We start from the raw sequence: 17,617 nt of genomic DNA on the forward strand, positions 1-17,617 counted from the left end.
CAGCGACATGCGTGACGGGAAGTTCTTCTCGGTGGAGCCGTAGCCTTGCCTTCCCATGAGAGTCTAAGACACCAGCTGTATCACGTCGCACCTGCAAACTAAAGGAAGGGGACAATCCACGCTATCGGGTAGAGTAGCCCCTTCCTTTTGTGTGCTGTTTTGGAGTATAAGAACTTGGTTGAATCTTAGTTTCTTTGGCACGACCGCGTACAGTAGCTCCTTTTTGTGTGCATTTTTGGCGCGACCGGGTAGAGTAGCCTCTTCTTTTTGTGGGCTTTTAGCCTTTTTTGGCGCATAAGAACTTGGTTGAATCTTAGTTTCTTTGGTGCGATCACGTAGAGTAGCCCCTTTTTTCTGTGCGTTTTTTACGCGGCAGGGTATAGTAGCTCCCTTTTCTTCTTTGCGTTTTTTACGCCCGGAGCCGGGCTCACAGAGATAGGCCACGATTATCGTCAAAACAGAAAGAGCCCGCTTGGGTTCTCATTTTCAAATATCAAAATACTCCAACTCTAGTCACGCTTGGGGCTACTGACGGTGCAATACACCGGGGGTGGCCTCTTGGTGGGAAGCCTGGCTGTAGGCTTGTGGCGACAGGAAAAGAAAATAGTTCGAGCTGAAAGTTCAAATCCCATAACTTCTTTTGAACACCCAAATCCCTTAATTGAATATACTGTTGACTCCGTATCATGTTTTTCACTAGTTCAGTAGAAATGAACAAGTGAGCTATGGGCACATCTTCAGATCACAATGTGAGTCCCTGGTCCTTTACTGCTTTACTTTTCACTTCTCAGTCGAGTGCTAGCATATTATCACCATGATAGTGAAAAAAACATACTCCCTATTTATTTATTGTTTGCATATGATCAGTAAATATTCCTGACGGCGACCATTTTATCAGTACGAGATCTCCATAGTTTTATTATTTCTACTACTCTCCAATGGTGAGGTGCAGCAGCTCTCTGAACTCCAGCCTCCTGGTCTCCGTATGCAGCGTCCTCTTCTTGTTTGGCCAGTAGGTGACCCATATCCTACCCTTGATCTCCCACTCCATGGTCTTGCCGGCTGCGGCCGCGCCCATCCTCCAGCACACGCCCTCCCCGTACTCGTCGCCGGCAAAGATGACTCCGCCGCTCCTGGTGAAGGGCCTGGTGGGGCTGGTGTACCGGTTCCTGAACCAGGACCTCGGCTGGAAGAGCTCCAGCTTGGGCGGCTCGCTGGAGAAGACCTCCCTGCCCCCGCCGCCGCTGCCGTGGAGGAACCAGCTCAGTGACGCCGTGTTGCCGTGCACCGAGTGCTCGAACTTCCAGGGCTTCATGGTCCTGGTCACCGTCTCGTGCGCCGACACGCTGATGCCTATCGACGCCGGAGCGGCGGCGAGCGTCGTGTCGATGCCCTTGTCGGTGCCGACCTCCTGGACGGGGTTGTCCGTGGACCTGCTCACGGACAGCGAGAGGATGTCCGACTGCGCCAGGGGGGTGAGCTGCAGCGATATGCGCGACGGGAAGTGCTTCTCGTCGGAGCCGTGGCCTTGCCTCGCCATGAGAGTCTCGGACACCAGCTGTATCACGTCACACCTGCATGCAAAAGACCGATCAGTAAATCATTTAGTGCAGTTCTTGATTAATGCATGGTGAATTGAGTTGCGCGGATCGACCGTATGTTGTCGACGTTGACGGCGACGTCGATCCAGTTCTCCTGGAACGCGACTCTGTACGTGAACTGGATGACGCTCTCGAGCTGCTGGTAGTTGAGCGAGAAGAGCAGTCTCTCGTCTTTGACCAGCTGGTGCTGCTGCTGGTGGTGGTGGTGATGGGACGGGTGGTGCTCCATGGTCATGGCCACGACCGGGCAGTACAGCTGGACCTTCCATAGCCTGCTCGCCGACAGAGCATAGGAGAACGCCGCGAAACGCAGCGGGGACGACGCGCCGGCGCCTGACCGGAGAGCCTCCATGGCCCAGTTAGTGACGCCCAGATTCAGTGAGCGCATCCACTGCTCCTCCAGGTCGGACCCGAGGGCCAGCATAAGCTCCCTCGCCGCGTGGCGCATCTCGTCGCGGGTCAGCCGCGCGGTGATCGCGCCGATGAACTCCCGCCGGGGCGTGGACGGAGCCTCGTAGATGCAGACCAGGAACGCCAGGGCCAGGACGGACAGGCTGAGGATCTTGCCCGAACCTTCAGACACATGCACGGCCGGTAGCCTGAAGATGGCCCTGCTGCTAGAGTAAGGCCCGTATCTGAGCACCCCGCAGACGATCTCGAGCAAGAACTGGGCCGCAACGTCTGTGGTATTCGCAGGTTTCAGCTTGGAATAATGGGAGCTCCAGAGCGAGACTGGATCATGATCACGGGACTTGTCACAGATGGAGAAAGACAAACTGAAGGGATGGGTTTCTTCAGATTGTCTGGTGACTACGAGGTTGAGGGATTGGTTTGTGGATGGAGAATTGCATATCTGGAGAGAGTGGGATTCGTCTGCCCTCCAATGCCCGGGGAGGCTTCTGATCCACAGCCAGATGTCAGGAACAAAGCCAGAAGCCATGGATGGCAGAGGAGGAAGAGCTGGCTCTATGTCTATGGACTCCATGATCACCTATGTCCAATTATATACACAGTTCAAGCCACGAGGTGAAATTAAATCGGGAAAGGACTAAGAAAGTCAAATTATTAGGAACAATTCGATAAGGCAAGTTGAGGACAACTGAAACTCTACTTTCCTACGATTGCAAAGCCCCTTTCAGATGATTTGTAGATTCAGTACTGTCCAATTCAGCACATTGTTGAGTAGTGCAAGGGAACGTTTTCCTGTTAATGGTGCCCAGCCTAGAGCCTACATGTACTGCTTTTTTCGTCAATCTACATCAAGTCTAGTGAAATTACATCAAGGAAAATCAAGCAAGTCTAGTGCAGCGCAGAATGAGATAATCTCCACTAGTTTTCGTTTTTTTTCATGATAAATGGGGCTATTCTCTTTCTTCTAAATATAGAATTGCAGTGTTCCTGCTCTTTCTGCATAGCGTTTACAAGAAAAGAAAAACATCTTGAGAATATCCTGCACTAAATAGGGTTTTGCTTTCGCGGTGCAGTTAGGTGCAATGAGGCATCATTCTTCGTGCCTTTGCCATGTGTGAACAGAACCAGATCCTTTTGTCATGAGTAGCTTATTATCATCATCCCTCCGTGTGAGCTTTTTCTCGAGTTAATGGACATACGCTTGATGCTTCAGGTAACATCAGGCAAGAAGTACTTGCTGCATCTCCCGAATCCTAGATAAGCTCACCAACTATTGAAACCATCGCCCCGAATAACTTTCATTCTTCTACGCATCTACCTATGCAGTAGATTGCCTTCACCAAGTGTTATCCGCAAAAGAATCCACCACTAATCACTAGATAACTCTTCTAGATGAAAAGGAAATTTATATAACAGGGTAAAATACATAACTAGCATTGTTACCGTGATTTAAAGAAATGTTCTCACTTTTTGTTGAAAATGGAGATTGACCCCCGACCTCTACACCATTGTGATGCACATAATCATTTTATTAGAAGTTTAGCATCCACCCATTGCAACGAAAGAAGTAAAATATATGACCACAACCGGCCCATAATATAGAAATACATGACCCAAATGCATATCCTATTACTGACACACCAACCAAAACCGGTTGAACGAATCATGTCCGACCGTCTTCCATCGGTTGCACCCAAAGTTCATATAATTCTGAATGTTCATGCGGTGCAGTGAGGACCCGTACCGATCCAAGTTGTAGCCCTGAAAATTACCTGCAAAAATGTTTGGAAGGGTTATTCTATTAGAAACATGGCCGTTCCATGAATTCTAAGTTGCCCGTGATAAGGCACATGTTAGAGTAAGTTGTATAGGGATAGGAAAGTAGTTTGAATTGTACTCTATTTTTTTATCCCTTCTTCTGTTATTCTCTTCTGTAACTGATCGATCTCCTCCTCCTCGATCCTTCCTTGTAAGCCACGGCAAAACCTTTGATATATACAAATGCGGCCCAGACGATGGGTTCTACGCTTTTCATCTCGTTTTACATGGTATCCGAGCCAAAAGGTCTTGAGTTCAAGACCCTGCCAACGCAATATTAAAATAAAAGATCATGTGGCCTACATCGATCTCATGTCTAAGGACTAAAATAGCTTAGACGTGAGGGGGAGTGTTGAAATATATTACCCATCTCCCTCCATCAGTTTGGACTTTTGGATGAGTTGGTTGAAGCATGAATTCAATGTGGTATCAGAGCTTATTTTCAGTGATGTATGGGGTCATGCCAGAGATTCTTTTGGAAGAAAGAAATATTATGTCAGTTTCATTGATGACTATAGCAAGTTACTTGGATTTATTTGCTTAAGTACAAATCTGAAGTCTTTTCTGTGTTTCAAGAGTTTCAAAAACTTGCCGAAAGACACTTTGATAGAAAAAATTTGACAGTCCAAAGTGACTGGGAAGGGGAGTATGAGAAGCTCAATTCTTTCTTTCATAGCATAGGATTGCACATCATGTATCTTGTCTTCATGCTCACCAAAAAAACGGCTCCGCTGAGCGGAAACATCGCCACATAGTTGAAGTTGGTCTCTCCCTTCTTGCCCATGCCTCCATGCCTCTCAAATATTGGGATGAAGCGTTCGTTACTGCCACCTATCTTACTAATCGTCTCCCTAGTAAAGTCATTGGCAACTCCACTCCATTGGAGCGATTATATCATCAAAAACCCGACTACAACTCTCTCAAAAAAATTGGGTGTACTTGCTATCCCAATTTACGTTCATACAATCATCATAAACTTGAGCTTCGTTCTACTCAATGTGTTTCCTTGGCTATAGTAATCTCCACAAAGGGTATAAGTGCCTAGAGATTGCAACTGGACGTATTTATATTTCTCGAGATGTTGTTTTTGATGAAACTCTTTTTCCATTTGCCAAACTTCATCCCAATGCAGGAGCCCTTCTCTGTGCTAAAATAGCACTCCTTCCAGATCACGGGGCTGAATTACATAAAACTGGTCATGTGAAAATTCGTTAGAAAATTGTGTTTTTGATGATGTATATGCAGATTTGGGTCGTCATTTTATGTGTACAGATTTGGACAAAACAGGCACAGGATCCGTGGCTGATTTGCCTGGCAGCGGCACGCGATCCGATGATGATCTCTACGCCAGTCCTGTTGTCTCCACCGACGTGCGATCCGAGGCGGATCGCCCTCCCTCGCATGCAGCCAACCGCGCTCGGGCGTATGACCATGTGGAGCCCGACAGCCCAGCCATGGGGGTGGCCGACAGCCCACACATGGTAGACCCCACCAGCCCAGGCGCGGGAGGGGATGCGTCGCCCCACGGGCCCGCGGATCGAGCCAGCCACAAACAGCGGGACACCTGAGGCGTCAGGATCGCTATCTCCCTCGGATCGGGAGTTGGGATCGTCCGCGCCGAATCCTACAGAGTCCTCTGCACCGGGATCTTCTGCGCCTACAACATTAGTTCTTCACCAGCCTCCTCGCCGGCATACTAGATCGCAGTCAGGTATTGTCAAGGATAAAGAATACACTGATGGTACGATAAGGTATGACATAATCAAACGTGCTTTTCTTAGTAGTGTCGGTGAACCAACTCACTTGCATGATGCTCTTTCTCATAAGGATTGGAAAGAGGCTATGGATAATGAATATGATGCACTCATGAAAAATAAAATTTGGCATTTAGTACCACCAAGGAAGGGTAACAATGTTATAGATTGTAAATGGGTATACAAAATAAACAGGAAATCTAATGGAAGCATAGACAAATACAAGGCTTGACTAGTTACCAAAGGTTTCAAACAGAGGTTTGGTATTGACTATGAAGATACATTTAGTCCTATTGTTAAGTCAGCTACTATTCGACTTGTATTGTCTATTGCTATTTTTAGAGGATGGAGTTTACGATAGCTAGATGTTCAGAACGTGTTTCTTCATGGTCTTCTTGAGGAAGAAGTGTTCATGCAGAAGTCACCAGGATATGAGGATCAAAGCACACCACATATGTATGTAAGTTGGATAAAGCTTTGTATGGTTTGAAACAGGCCCCGAGAGCTTGGTACTCAAGATTAAGCATGCAATTACAACAACTTGGGTTCACACCATCTAAAATAGATACCTCATTGTTCTTTTACAATAAAGACAATATCACTATATTTGTGCTTGTTTATGTTGATGATATCATTGTTGCTAGTTCAAGTTCAGATGCTACCACTTGTTTGCTTAAAGATCTGAAGTTGGAGTTTGCCCTCAAGGACTTGGATGATCTTCACTATTTCCTTGGCATAGAGGTCAAACAGGTGAAGGATGGTATACTTCTCATATGGGAAAAATACACTATTGACATACTCGGGGGAGTAGGACTGGAAAATTGCAAACCTGTGAGTACACCAATTTCAACCTCAGAAAAGCTTACAATTGAAAGTGGAGAAGCACTTGGACCAGAGGATGCAACAAATTACAGAAGTGTTGTAGGTGCTTTACAATATTTAACTCTTACACATCCTGGTATTTCTTACTCTGTGAATAAGGTATGTTAATATTTACATGCACCTAGGACAACTCACTGGACTGCAGTTAAGAGAATTTTGAGGTATCTTAAATATTCAGAAGGACTTGGACTTCAGAATACCAAGTCCTTGTCCATGCTTGTTACTGCATATTCTGATGCAGACTGGGCATGGTGTGCTGATGATAGAAGATCCACAGGTGGTTTTGCTGTGTTTCTGGGAACAAGTCTTGTGTCGTGAAGTGCAACAAAACATGCCACTGTCTCAATATCAAGTAATGGGGCTGAATACAAAGCTCTGGCAAATGCTACAGTTGAGGTAATGTGTATATAGACATTACTATATGAACTTGGAATCAAGGCTCCACAGGCTGCGAGGTTATGGTGTGATAATATTGGTGCAACATATCTCTCAGCTAATCCTGTTTTTCATGCACGAACAAAACATACTGAAGTTGATTTCCATTTTGTCAGAGAAAGAGTAGCTTGAAAGCTACTTGATATTCGATTTATACCGAGATCAACTTGCTGATGGCTTCACAAAACCTCTCACTACGAGAAGGTTGGATGATTTTAAGTACAAGCTTAACCTTGGCAAAGTTCATACGGTTCAGATTGAGGGGAGTGTTAGAATAAGTTGCATAGGGATGGGAAAGTAGTTTGAATTGTACTCTCTTTCTATCCCTTCTTCTGTTATTCTCTTTTGTAACCGATTGATCTCCTCCTCCTCGATCCTTGCTTGTAAGCCACGACAAAACCTTCGATATATATAAACACGACACATACGAAGGGTTATACGCTTCCCATCTTGTTTTACAACACATACTCCAACTTGAATATGTCCTTTCGTTTTGGGGTTAACTCCAACCAATCAGTTTCCGAACAAATTTGTAATACTAGTAGGTGGCGGTAAATTAAAAGGTACATGGAGCATACTCCAAAGTAAAGAGCCAAATGGGCACGAAGAGAAAAATATGATGAATTGTTTCCTCCTGGTCACAAAAGCAAGTTTTTTTCCATCCCTGCTAAACCTGTTTCCTTGTATTATCTTTTATGAGAATAACCCCTCTCATCACAAACCACAGATAAGATCTTGATTTTAAACCGAACTTTAGTCTCCCATATATGTTTGTCCGTGGAAGACATCTTCGGTGTTATAAGATCAGCATACTGCATATAACAATGAAAACACAGTTAGTATTCAACCTCCATCGTTATGCATCAGGTGCTTGCATTAGGTTGACAATCATGAACCTTCATAATAAATGAAGCCACACAGTACATTTATCATCGGTCCGTGAACTAAATATTCAAAGGCCTCGCCCAAAGGCCAAAAGCAACCGATGTGTTTCTCCATTCCACAATATTATAAAGAGTTGGGTATTGCAAAGCTAATGAGATATCTCATAACCAGGTATATGAGAATTGAAAACGAAAATACATTGTGTAGTTTTAAAATATTTATTGAAGATAAGTAGAATACATAGTTGCATGTTGCCCCGCGCCTTGTTGGGTGAATTTGTAGCAATAACTTTGTTGGGAATAAACCGAGAATATAGGGAATAATAATTCTCATCATTCTTGTGATATATAAATTGTATTAGACCTATCAATAATCGGAGGTTGACTACACAACAAATTAAAAAAACTAATGATGTGGGGGGCTTGCATGGGCTTGATGGTGTAGAGGGCTTGTATGTGCTGGAAAAGAAATGTGTGGTGAGTGAGATGTGTGCATGTTGAGAGAAACAGAGGTACTGGGAATCAACTTTTTAGGTATACTGAAAGATACCCCACACATTGTTGGTGTCTTGCATGTGCACACGACTAGTTGAAGCACAATTCCCGTGAAGTACTATCTCAGTTTATATATCGTTGTTACTCCCACATGAGTCGTTGGGATTCCCCCAAGAGTAAGGATGAAGCAACAAGTAGCAAGTTTCCCCCCAGTTAAGAACCAAGGTTTGTCGAACCAGTAGGAGCTTCTAATGTGCATAGGTCAATAGTACCTGCACACAAGACACAAAGAACACTTGTCCCCAGCACAATAAGAGGGTTTTCAAGCCCCTTGTCTTGCTAGTTACAAGGTAAAACACAAGTGATAGAGATATATAGTAGCAAAAGGTAAAACGGCAAAATAGTGGCAATTGGTGTAGAAAAATTAAGCAATGGAGAATAAACCCCGGGGGCCATAGGTTCACTAGTGACATCTCTCTCAAAAACAACAAGTAGCATGGTAAACAAATATAGTTGGGCAATTGAAAATACTACAATATTTATGACTATGATCTTCATGGTATAATCTCATATAGGCATTAATTATGTGATAAGTAGACCGTTGATTGATACGTCTCCAACGTATCTACTTTCCAAACACTTTTGCCCTTGTTTTGGACTCTAACTTGCATGATTTGAATGAAACTAACCCGGACTGACGCTGTTTTCAGCAGAACTGCCATGATGTTGTTTTATGTATAGAAAAGAAAAGTTCTCGGAATGTCCTGAAAATCCACGGAGGCACTTTTTGGAATTAATAAGAATTATTGGGTGAAAGAAGTACACCAGGGGGGCCCACACCCTGTCCACGAGACAGGGGGGCGCGCCCCCTCCCCCTGGGCGCGTCCCCCTATCTCGTGGGCCCCCTGGACCTCCACCGACCTCAACTCCAACTCTATATATTCATGTTCGGGGAGAAAAAAATCGGAGAGAAAGTTTCATCGCGTTTTACGACATGGAGCCGCCGCCAAGCCCTAATCTCTCTCGGGAGGGCTGATCTGGAGTCCGTTCGGGGCTCCGGAGAGGGGGATTCATCGCCGTCGTCATCATCAACCATCCTCCATCACCAATTTCATGATGCTCACCGCCGTGCGTGAGTAATTCCATCGTAGGCTTGCTGGACGGCGATGGGTTGGATGAGATTTACCATGTAATCAAGTTAGTTTTGTTAGGGTTTGATCCCTAGTATCCACTATGTTCTGAGATTGATGTTGCTATGACTTTGCTATGCTTAATGCTTGTCACTAGGGCCCAAGTGCCATGATTTCAGATCTGAACCTATTATGTTTTCATGAATATATGTGTGTTCTTGATCCTATCTTGCAAGTCTATAGTCACCTATTATGTGTTATGATCCGACAACCCCGAAGTGACAATAATCGGGATACTTCTCGGTGATGACCGTAGTTTGAGGAGTTCATGTATTCACTATGTGCTAATGCTTTGTTCCGGTTCTCTATTAAAAGGAGGCCTTAATATCCCTTATTTTCCACTAGGACCCCGTTGCCACGGGAGGGTAGGACAAAAGATGTCATGCAAGTTCTTTTCCATAAGCACGTATGACTATTTACGGAATACATGCCTACATTAGATTGATGAATTGGAGCTAGTTCTATATCACCCTATGTTATAGCTATTACATGAGGAATCGCATCCGGCATAATTATCCATCACTGATCCATTGCCTACGAGATTTTCACATATTGTTCTTCGCTTATTTACTTTCCCGTTGCTACTGTTACAACTACTACAAAAACCCAAAAACTATTATCTTTACTTTTGCTACCGTTACCTTTATTATCATACTACTTTGCTACTAAATACTTTGTTGCAGATACTAAGTTATCCAGGTGTGGTTGAATTGACAACTCAACTGCTAATACTCAAGAATATTCTTTGGCTCCCCTTGTGTCGAATCAATAAATTTGGGTTGAATACTTTACCCTCAAAAGCTGTTGCGATCCCATACACTTGTGGGTTATCAAGACTAATTTCTGGCACCGTTCCCGGGGAGCATAGCTCTATTCTCTGAGTCACTTGGGATTTATATCTGTTGATCACTATGAAGAACTTGAAAGACGACAGAACTACGATTTTGCCCTCAACTACGAGGGGAGGTAAGGAACTGCCATCTAGCTCTGCACTAGATTCTCCTTCCGTTATTAGTAAGCTTGCGACACCTAAGCCTGCTACTGCTATGAATTCTCATATGTCGCATGTTATTGATGATGCCACTTCTGCTATGCATAATGAAACTACTTTTGTGCATGATACTACTTTGTCATTAGGTGAATTTCTTGATGAACAACCTACTAGAGTTAGGGGGAATGAAATTATTGAAGATGCTATTATTGATGATAGTGATGATGAAAATTCTTGAGTTGATTATGAATTGCCTATTGTTCTTGAGGGTTATGTTATGAATGAAGAAGCTGCTAGAGCTATCTTTGCTTGCAATGACAGATATGATCTTAAGAAATTATTAGCTAAATGGAAGCAGCAGTCTCTTAATGCTAGAATGAAACCTGACCCTGCTTTTGCTACTTCACCTATCTGTGTTACTGATAAGGATTATGAATTCTCTGTTGATCCTGAGATTATTCCTTTAGTCGAGTCTGATCCTTTATATGGCCTTGAATCTGAAACTTTTGTGGCACATCTTACCAAGTTGAATGATATAGCTACCCTGTTTACTCATGATGAGAAGTCTCGCTATTGTTATATCCTTAAAATATTTCCGTTCTCATTAAAGGGTGATGCTAAGACTTGGTATAATTCTCTTGCTCCTGGTTGTGTGCGTAGTCCCCAGGATATGATTTATTACTTCTCTGCTAAATATTTCCCTGCTCATAAGAAACAAGCTGCCTTATTATGTCTACTACACAACCTTCTTCTTGTAGACTTTGTTGGGCCTGCAAGTGCACATGTTTGTAGGACAGTAGCAAATTTCCCTCAAGGTTTATCAATCTGTGGGAGGCGTAGGATGAAGATGGTCTCTCTCAAACAACCCTGCAACCAAATAACAAAAAGTCTCTTGTGTCCCCAACACACCTAATACAATGGTAAATTGTATAGGTGCACTAGTTCGGCGAAGAGATGGTGATACAAGTTCAATATGGATGGTAGATATAGGTTTTTGTAATCTGAAATAATAAAAACATCAAGGTAACTAAAGATAAAAGTGAGCGTAAAAGGTATTGCAATGATAGGAAACAAGGCCTAGGGTTCATACTTTCACTAGTGCAAGTTCTCTCAACAATAATAACATAGATAGATCATATAACAAGCCCTCAACATGCAACAAAGAGTCACTCCGAAGCCACTAATAGCGAAGAACAAAGTAGAGATTATGGTAGGGTACGAAACCACCTCAAAGTTATTCTTTCGGATCAATCTATAAAAGAGTTTGTACTAGAATAACACCTTAAGACACAAATCAACCAAAACCCTAATGTCACCTAGATACTCCATTGTCACCTCAAGTATCCGTGGGTATGATTATATGATATGCATCACACAATCTCAGATTCATCCAACCAACATAAAAGTACTTCAAAGAGTGCCCCAAAGTTTCTATCGGAGAGTCAAGAACGTGTGCCAACCCCTATGCATAGGTTCGCAATGTCACGAAACCCGCAAGTTGATCACCAAAACATACATCAAGTGGCACATGATATCCCATTGTCACCACAGATAATCACGGCAAGACATACATCAAGTGTTCTCATAAAAGACTCAATCCGATAAGATAACTTCAAATGGGAAACTCAATTCATCACAAGAGAGTAGAGGGGGAGAAACATCATAAGATCCAACTACAATAGCAAAGCTCGGGATACATCAAGATCGTGCCATAGAGGAACACGAGAGAGAGAGAGAGATCAAACACATAGCTACTGGTACATACCCTCAGCCCCGAGGGTGAACTACTCCCTCCTCGTCATGGATAGCGCCGGGATGATGAAGATGGCCACCGGTCAAGGATCCCCACCTCCGACAGGGTGCCGGGAAGGGCTCCCGAGAGGTTTTTGGTGGCTACAAAGGCTTGCGGCGGTGGAACTCCCGATCTATCTTCTGTTCTGGAAGTTTTAGGGTATGTATGTATATATGGGTGAAAGGAGTACGTTGGTGGAGCTACGGGGGCCCCACAAGGCAGGGGGCGCGCCCGGGGGGGTGGGCGTGCCCCCCACCCTCGTGACCACCTCCCGTATCTTCTGACGTGGGGTCCAAGTCCATCAGGTGGGTTTCCTTCCAAAAATAACTTCTCGAGTTGATTTCATTCCGTTTTGACTCCGTCTGATATTCTTTTTCCTCGAAACACTGAAATAGGCATAAAACAACAAATCTGGGCTGGGCCTCCGGTTAATAGGTTAGTCCCAAAAATAATATAAAAGTGGATAATAAAGCCCAATATAGTCCAAAACAGTAGATAAAGTAGCATGGAGCAATCAAAAATTATAGATACGTTGGAGACGTATCACCTTACGGGAAATATATAATTTTGTGCAAATCAAAGAAGAGAGTCTCCCACAAGCTTGGGGGAGGCTTCTCCGGTTACTTAATGCTTTGCCTGATCATCCTCTTAAGAAAAATGAAATACTTGATATCTTTTATAATGGACTAACTGATGCTTTCAAGGACTACTTGGATAGTTGTGCTGGTTGTATTTTCATGGAAAGAACAGTCGACGAAGCTGAAATATTATTGAATAATATGTGGACTAATGAAAATAATTGGACTCTTCCTGAGCCAATTCCTGAAGCAATTCCTAAACCAATTGAGCCAACTCCTGAGCCTATTCCTAAACCCACTCCGAAGAAGAGAGGTGTTTTATTTCTCAGTCCTGAAGATATGCAAGAGGCAAAGAAATCAATGAAAGAAAAAGAAACCAATAAAAAATCACTAAAATTAATATTCAACATTTAATACTAAATGCCTCTGCATATTTAATACTCCTATCCTCAAATAGAATCATTAAACAAGCAAACATATGCAAACAATGCAACCATAACAGCAATCTGCCAAAACAGTAAAGTCTGTAAAGAATGCAAGAGTATCAATACTTCCCTGACTCCAAAAATTATGAACTAAAATTCCCACTGTAATAAATTTATCAGAGCTCATTATGCAAAAAGATTCAACATTATACCACTCTCTGACTTTTCTAGGGAATTTTTGCAACAGCGGTAAACTTTCTGTTTTCAAACAGCAATATGTATACTAGCAAAATAAGCATGGCAAAGGCTATCCTTGACTTCTTTATTGAAACTAAAGATGCAAAACATTATCCTAATTAACAGAAAGCAAATACTAACAAAATAAAATGACGCTCCAAGCAAAACACATATCATGTGGTGAATAAAAATATAGCTCCAAGTAAAGTTACCGATGGTACGAAGACGAAAGAGGGGATGCCTTCCGGGGCATCCCCAAGCTTAGGCTCTTGGTTATCCTTGAATATTACCTTGGGGTGCCTTGGGCATCCCCAAGCTTAGGCTCTTGCCACTCCTTATTCCATAGTCCATCAATTCTTTACCCAAAACTTGAAAACTTCACAACACAAAACTTAACAGAAAACTCGTGAGCTCCGTTAGCGAAAGAAAACAAAACACCACTTCAAGGTACTGTAATGAACTCATTCTTTATTTATATTGGTGTTAAACCTACTGTATTCCAACTTCTCAATGGTTTATAAACTATTTTACTAGCCATAGATTCATCAAAATAAGCAAACAACACATAGAAAATAGAATTTGCAAAAACAGAACAGTCTGTAGTAATCTGTATCAAACCTATACTTATGAAACTCCAAAAATCCTACCAAATTAGGAAGTCCTAAGCAATTCATGTACCAATCCAGATCAAAAATAATCAGATCAGAATCACGTTTATGTGAATTAACAAAACTAATTTACTAGGTGCAAAAGTTTCTGATTTTCAGCAGGATCAACACAACTATCACCGTAAGCCATCCTAAAGGTCTTACTTGGCACTTTATTGAAACAAAAGCTATAAAACATGATTACTACAGTAGAATAATCATGTGGACACACAAAAATAGTAAGGGTAAATATTGGGTTGTCTCCCAACAAGCGCTTTTCTTTAATGCCTTTCTAGCTAGGCATGATGATGACAATGATGCTCACATGAGCATCATGAAGCATATGACTAGCACATTTAAGCCTAACCCACTTCCTATGCATAGGAATTTTGGGAACAAACAACTTATGGGAACAATAATCAATAAGCATAAGAAGATAAAACAAGCATAACATCAAGATTTTAAACACATAGAGAGGAAACTTGATATTATTGCAATTCCTACAAGCATATATTCCTCCCTCATAATAATGTTCAGTAGCATCATGAATGAATTCAACAATATAACCAGCACCTAAAGCATTCTTTTCACGATCTACTTGCATAGAAAATTCACTACTCTCCACATAAGCAAAATTCTTCTCATGAATAATAGTGCGAGTATCATAAGAGACATGAACACTAAAAATTGTTTCCACATTAAAAGAGTAATGTTCAGAAAAAGGGTAATCATAATCATGACAAGATTTGTAAATATAATCATCACTACTTTTTATAGCATAAGTTTCATCACAATAATCATCATAAGTAGCAACTTCGTTCTCATCATAATCGATTGAAACCTCTCCCAAGATAGTGGAATCACTAAATAAAGTTGACACTCTTCTAAATCCACTTTCGTATTCATCACAATAAAATTTAACATCCTCCAAAATAGTGGGATCACTACTTCCTAAAGTTGACTCTTCCGAACCCACTTTCATCAATATAATCATCATAGTTAGGAGGCATGCTATCATCATAACAACTTTGCATATCAAAACTTGGGATGCTAAAAATATCATCTTCATTAAACATAGCTTCCCCAAGCTTGGGCCCTTTCATATCATAAGCATAATCACTCTCATCATTAAAAATATTGATAGCACCAATAGTATAGCAATTATCATCATCACAATGAGTAATAGGAGCAACATCATTTGGGAGGGATACCTTTCTACCTTTGTTGCTCCTTCTTTTCTTTTTCTTCTTCACATTATGTGTAGGTTCAACCTTCCTCTTTGAGCTCCTTATTGATGAGATTGGTTGAATAGAAAGCTCCCCCTCGTTACCTGATTCATCATAAGAAATAATAGGAGGATATTGAGAAGTCTCTTCCCTTTCGTTAGTATTCTCTTCATCCTCTATTTGTTTTCTTTTCTTTATGTAATTGGCAATATAAGGATTATCAATGCAATTCACTGCATAATACATATAAATTTTCTCTAGATCAAAATGAAGAACTCTATCAAGAGCAAATTCTGGAATAACCTTGGTTATACGTTTCATTTCTTCATAACCCAAGAGCAAACTAAGTTCATTATGATGTGCAAGGGAAATCAAGTCATCACAATTTTTGGACACGATACGATCATGAAACAATTTGCATTGGGTACTAAAATGATCACGTTCATTGCAAAGTTCACAAGTAGGGCTAAGAAAAGATAAATTTTCAGCACACTCATCTAGCTCTTCTTGCAACAATTTGGTTTATAAGTACTTATGCCTCTTGCAATATCTATCTTCCCTATTTTGTGTGTTCATGCAAACATGCACTCCACAAAAGTTGACATGCTCATAAGAGATATTTTCATCATAACTAGTGCAATCATCAGTAGCATCATGGATATTCAAAGAATTCGTACTAACAACACTGCAATCATGCTCATCATTCAAATATTTAGTGCCAAACAATTTAGAGATTTCTTCTTCTAGCACTTGAGCACAATTATCCTTTCCATCATACTCACGAAAGATATTAAAAAGGTGAAGCGTATGAGACAAACTTAACTCCATTTTTTTGTAATTTTCTTTATAAACTAGACTAGTGCTAAAACAAGAAACAGAAAGATTCAATTGCAAGATCTAAAGATATACCTTCAGGCACTCACCTCCCCGGCAACGGCGCCAGAAACTGCTTGATGTCTACTACACAACCTTCTTCTTGTAGACGTTGTTGGGCCTGCAAGTGCACAGGTTTGTAGGACAGTAGCAAATTTTCCTCAAGTGGATGACTTAAGGTTTATCAATCCGTGGGAGGCGTAGGATGAAGATGGTCTCGCTCAAACAACCCTGCAACCAAATAACAAAAAGTCTCTTGTGTCCCCAACACACCCAATACAATGGTAAATTGTATAGGTGCACTAGTTCGGCGAAGAGATGGTGATACAAGTGCAATATGGATGGTAGATATAGGTTTTTGTAATCTGAAATAATAAAAACAGCAAGGTAACTAAAGATAAAAGTGAGCGTAAACAGTATTGCAATGATAGGAAACAAGGCCTAGGGTTCATACTTTCACTAGTGCAAGTTCTCTCAACAATAATAACATAGATAGATCATATAACAAGCCCTCAACATGCAACAAAGAGTCACTCCAAAGCCACTAATAGTGGAGAACAAACGTAGAGATTATGGTAGGGTACGAAACCACCTCAAAGTTATTCTTTCGGATCAATCTATAAAAGAGTTTGTACTAGAATAACACCTTAAGACACAAATCAACCAAAACCCTAATGTCACCTAGATACTCCATTTGTCACCTCAAGTATCCGTGGGTATGATTATATGATATGCATCACACAATCTCAGATTCATCCAACCAACATAAAAGTACTTCAAAGAGTGCCCCAAAGTTTCTATCGGAGAGTCAAGAACGAGTGCCAACCCCTATGCATAGGTTCCCAATGTCACAAAACCCGCAAGTTGATCACCAAAACATACATCAAGTGGCACATGATATCCCATTGTCACCATAGATAATCACGGCAAGACATACTCAAGTGTTCTCATAAAAGACTCAATCCGATAAGATAACTTCAAAGGGGAAACTCAATTCATCACAAGAGAGTAGAGGGGGAGAAACATCATAAGATCCAACTACAATAGCAAAGCTCGGGATACATCAAGATCGTGCCATAGAGGAACACGAGAGAGAGAGAGATCAAACACATAGCTACTGGTACATACCCTCAGCCCCGAGGGTGAACTACTCCCTCCTTGTCATGGATAGCACCGGGATGATGAAGATGGCCATCGGTGAAGGATCCCCCCCTCCGGCAGGGTGCCGGGAAGGGCTCCCGAGAGGTTTTTGGTGGCTACAAAGGCTTGCAGCGGCGGAACTCCCGATTTATCTTCTGTTCTGGAAGTTTTAGGGTACGTATGTATATATGGGTGAAAGGAGTACGTCGGTGGAGCTACAGGGGCCCCACGAGGCAGG

At 42.1% G+C, this 17,617-nt stretch overlaps 2 protein-coding genes across 2 annotated transcripts in view; one reads left to right on the forward strand and one right to left on the reverse strand.

Moving 5' to 3' along the window:
* Nucleotides 1-43, forward strand: part of LOC119292738 — a 7,916-nt gene extending 7,873 nt beyond the window's left edge. The window contains exon 3 of the mRNA XM_037571462.1: nucleotides 4-43. Coding sequence (XP_037427359.1) covers nucleotides 4-43 — 40 coding nt within the window. The remainder of the gene's footprint in view (nucleotides 1-3) is intronic.
* Nucleotides 44-742: 699 nt separating this feature from the next.
* On the reverse strand, nucleotides 743-4,019 carry LOC119290880. The gene is made up of 2 exons (XM_037569549.1): nucleotides 1,655-4,019; nucleotides 743-1,574 (listed from the first exon to the last, which is right to left on the reverse strand). The coding sequence occupies exons 1-2, from the start codon at nucleotides 2,584-2,586 to the stop codon at nucleotides 929-931; spliced, it is 1,578 nt and encodes a 525-aa protein (XP_037425446.1). The 5' UTR covers nucleotides 2,587-4,019; the 3' UTR covers nucleotides 743-928.
* Nucleotides 4,020-17,617: the final 13,598 nt, after the last annotated feature.

This window comes from Triticum dicoccoides, chromosome 4B (genome assembly GCF_002162155.2).
Source record: "Triticum dicoccoides isolate Atlit2015 ecotype Zavitan chromosome 4B, WEW_v2.0, whole genome shotgun sequence".
NCBI lineage: Eukaryota > Viridiplantae > Streptophyta > Magnoliopsida > Poales > Poaceae > Triticum > Triticum dicoccoides.

Coding starts and splice junctions, on each gene's coding strand:
- LOC119290880 (XM_037569549.1), bottom strand. CDS start 2,586: ATGGAGTCCATAGACATAGAGCCAGCTCTTCCTCCTCTGCCATCCATG. Junction 1,575..1,654: donor GTCAACGTCGACAACATACG/GTCGATCCGCGC, acceptor TTTTGCATGCAG/GTGTGACGTGATACAGCTGG.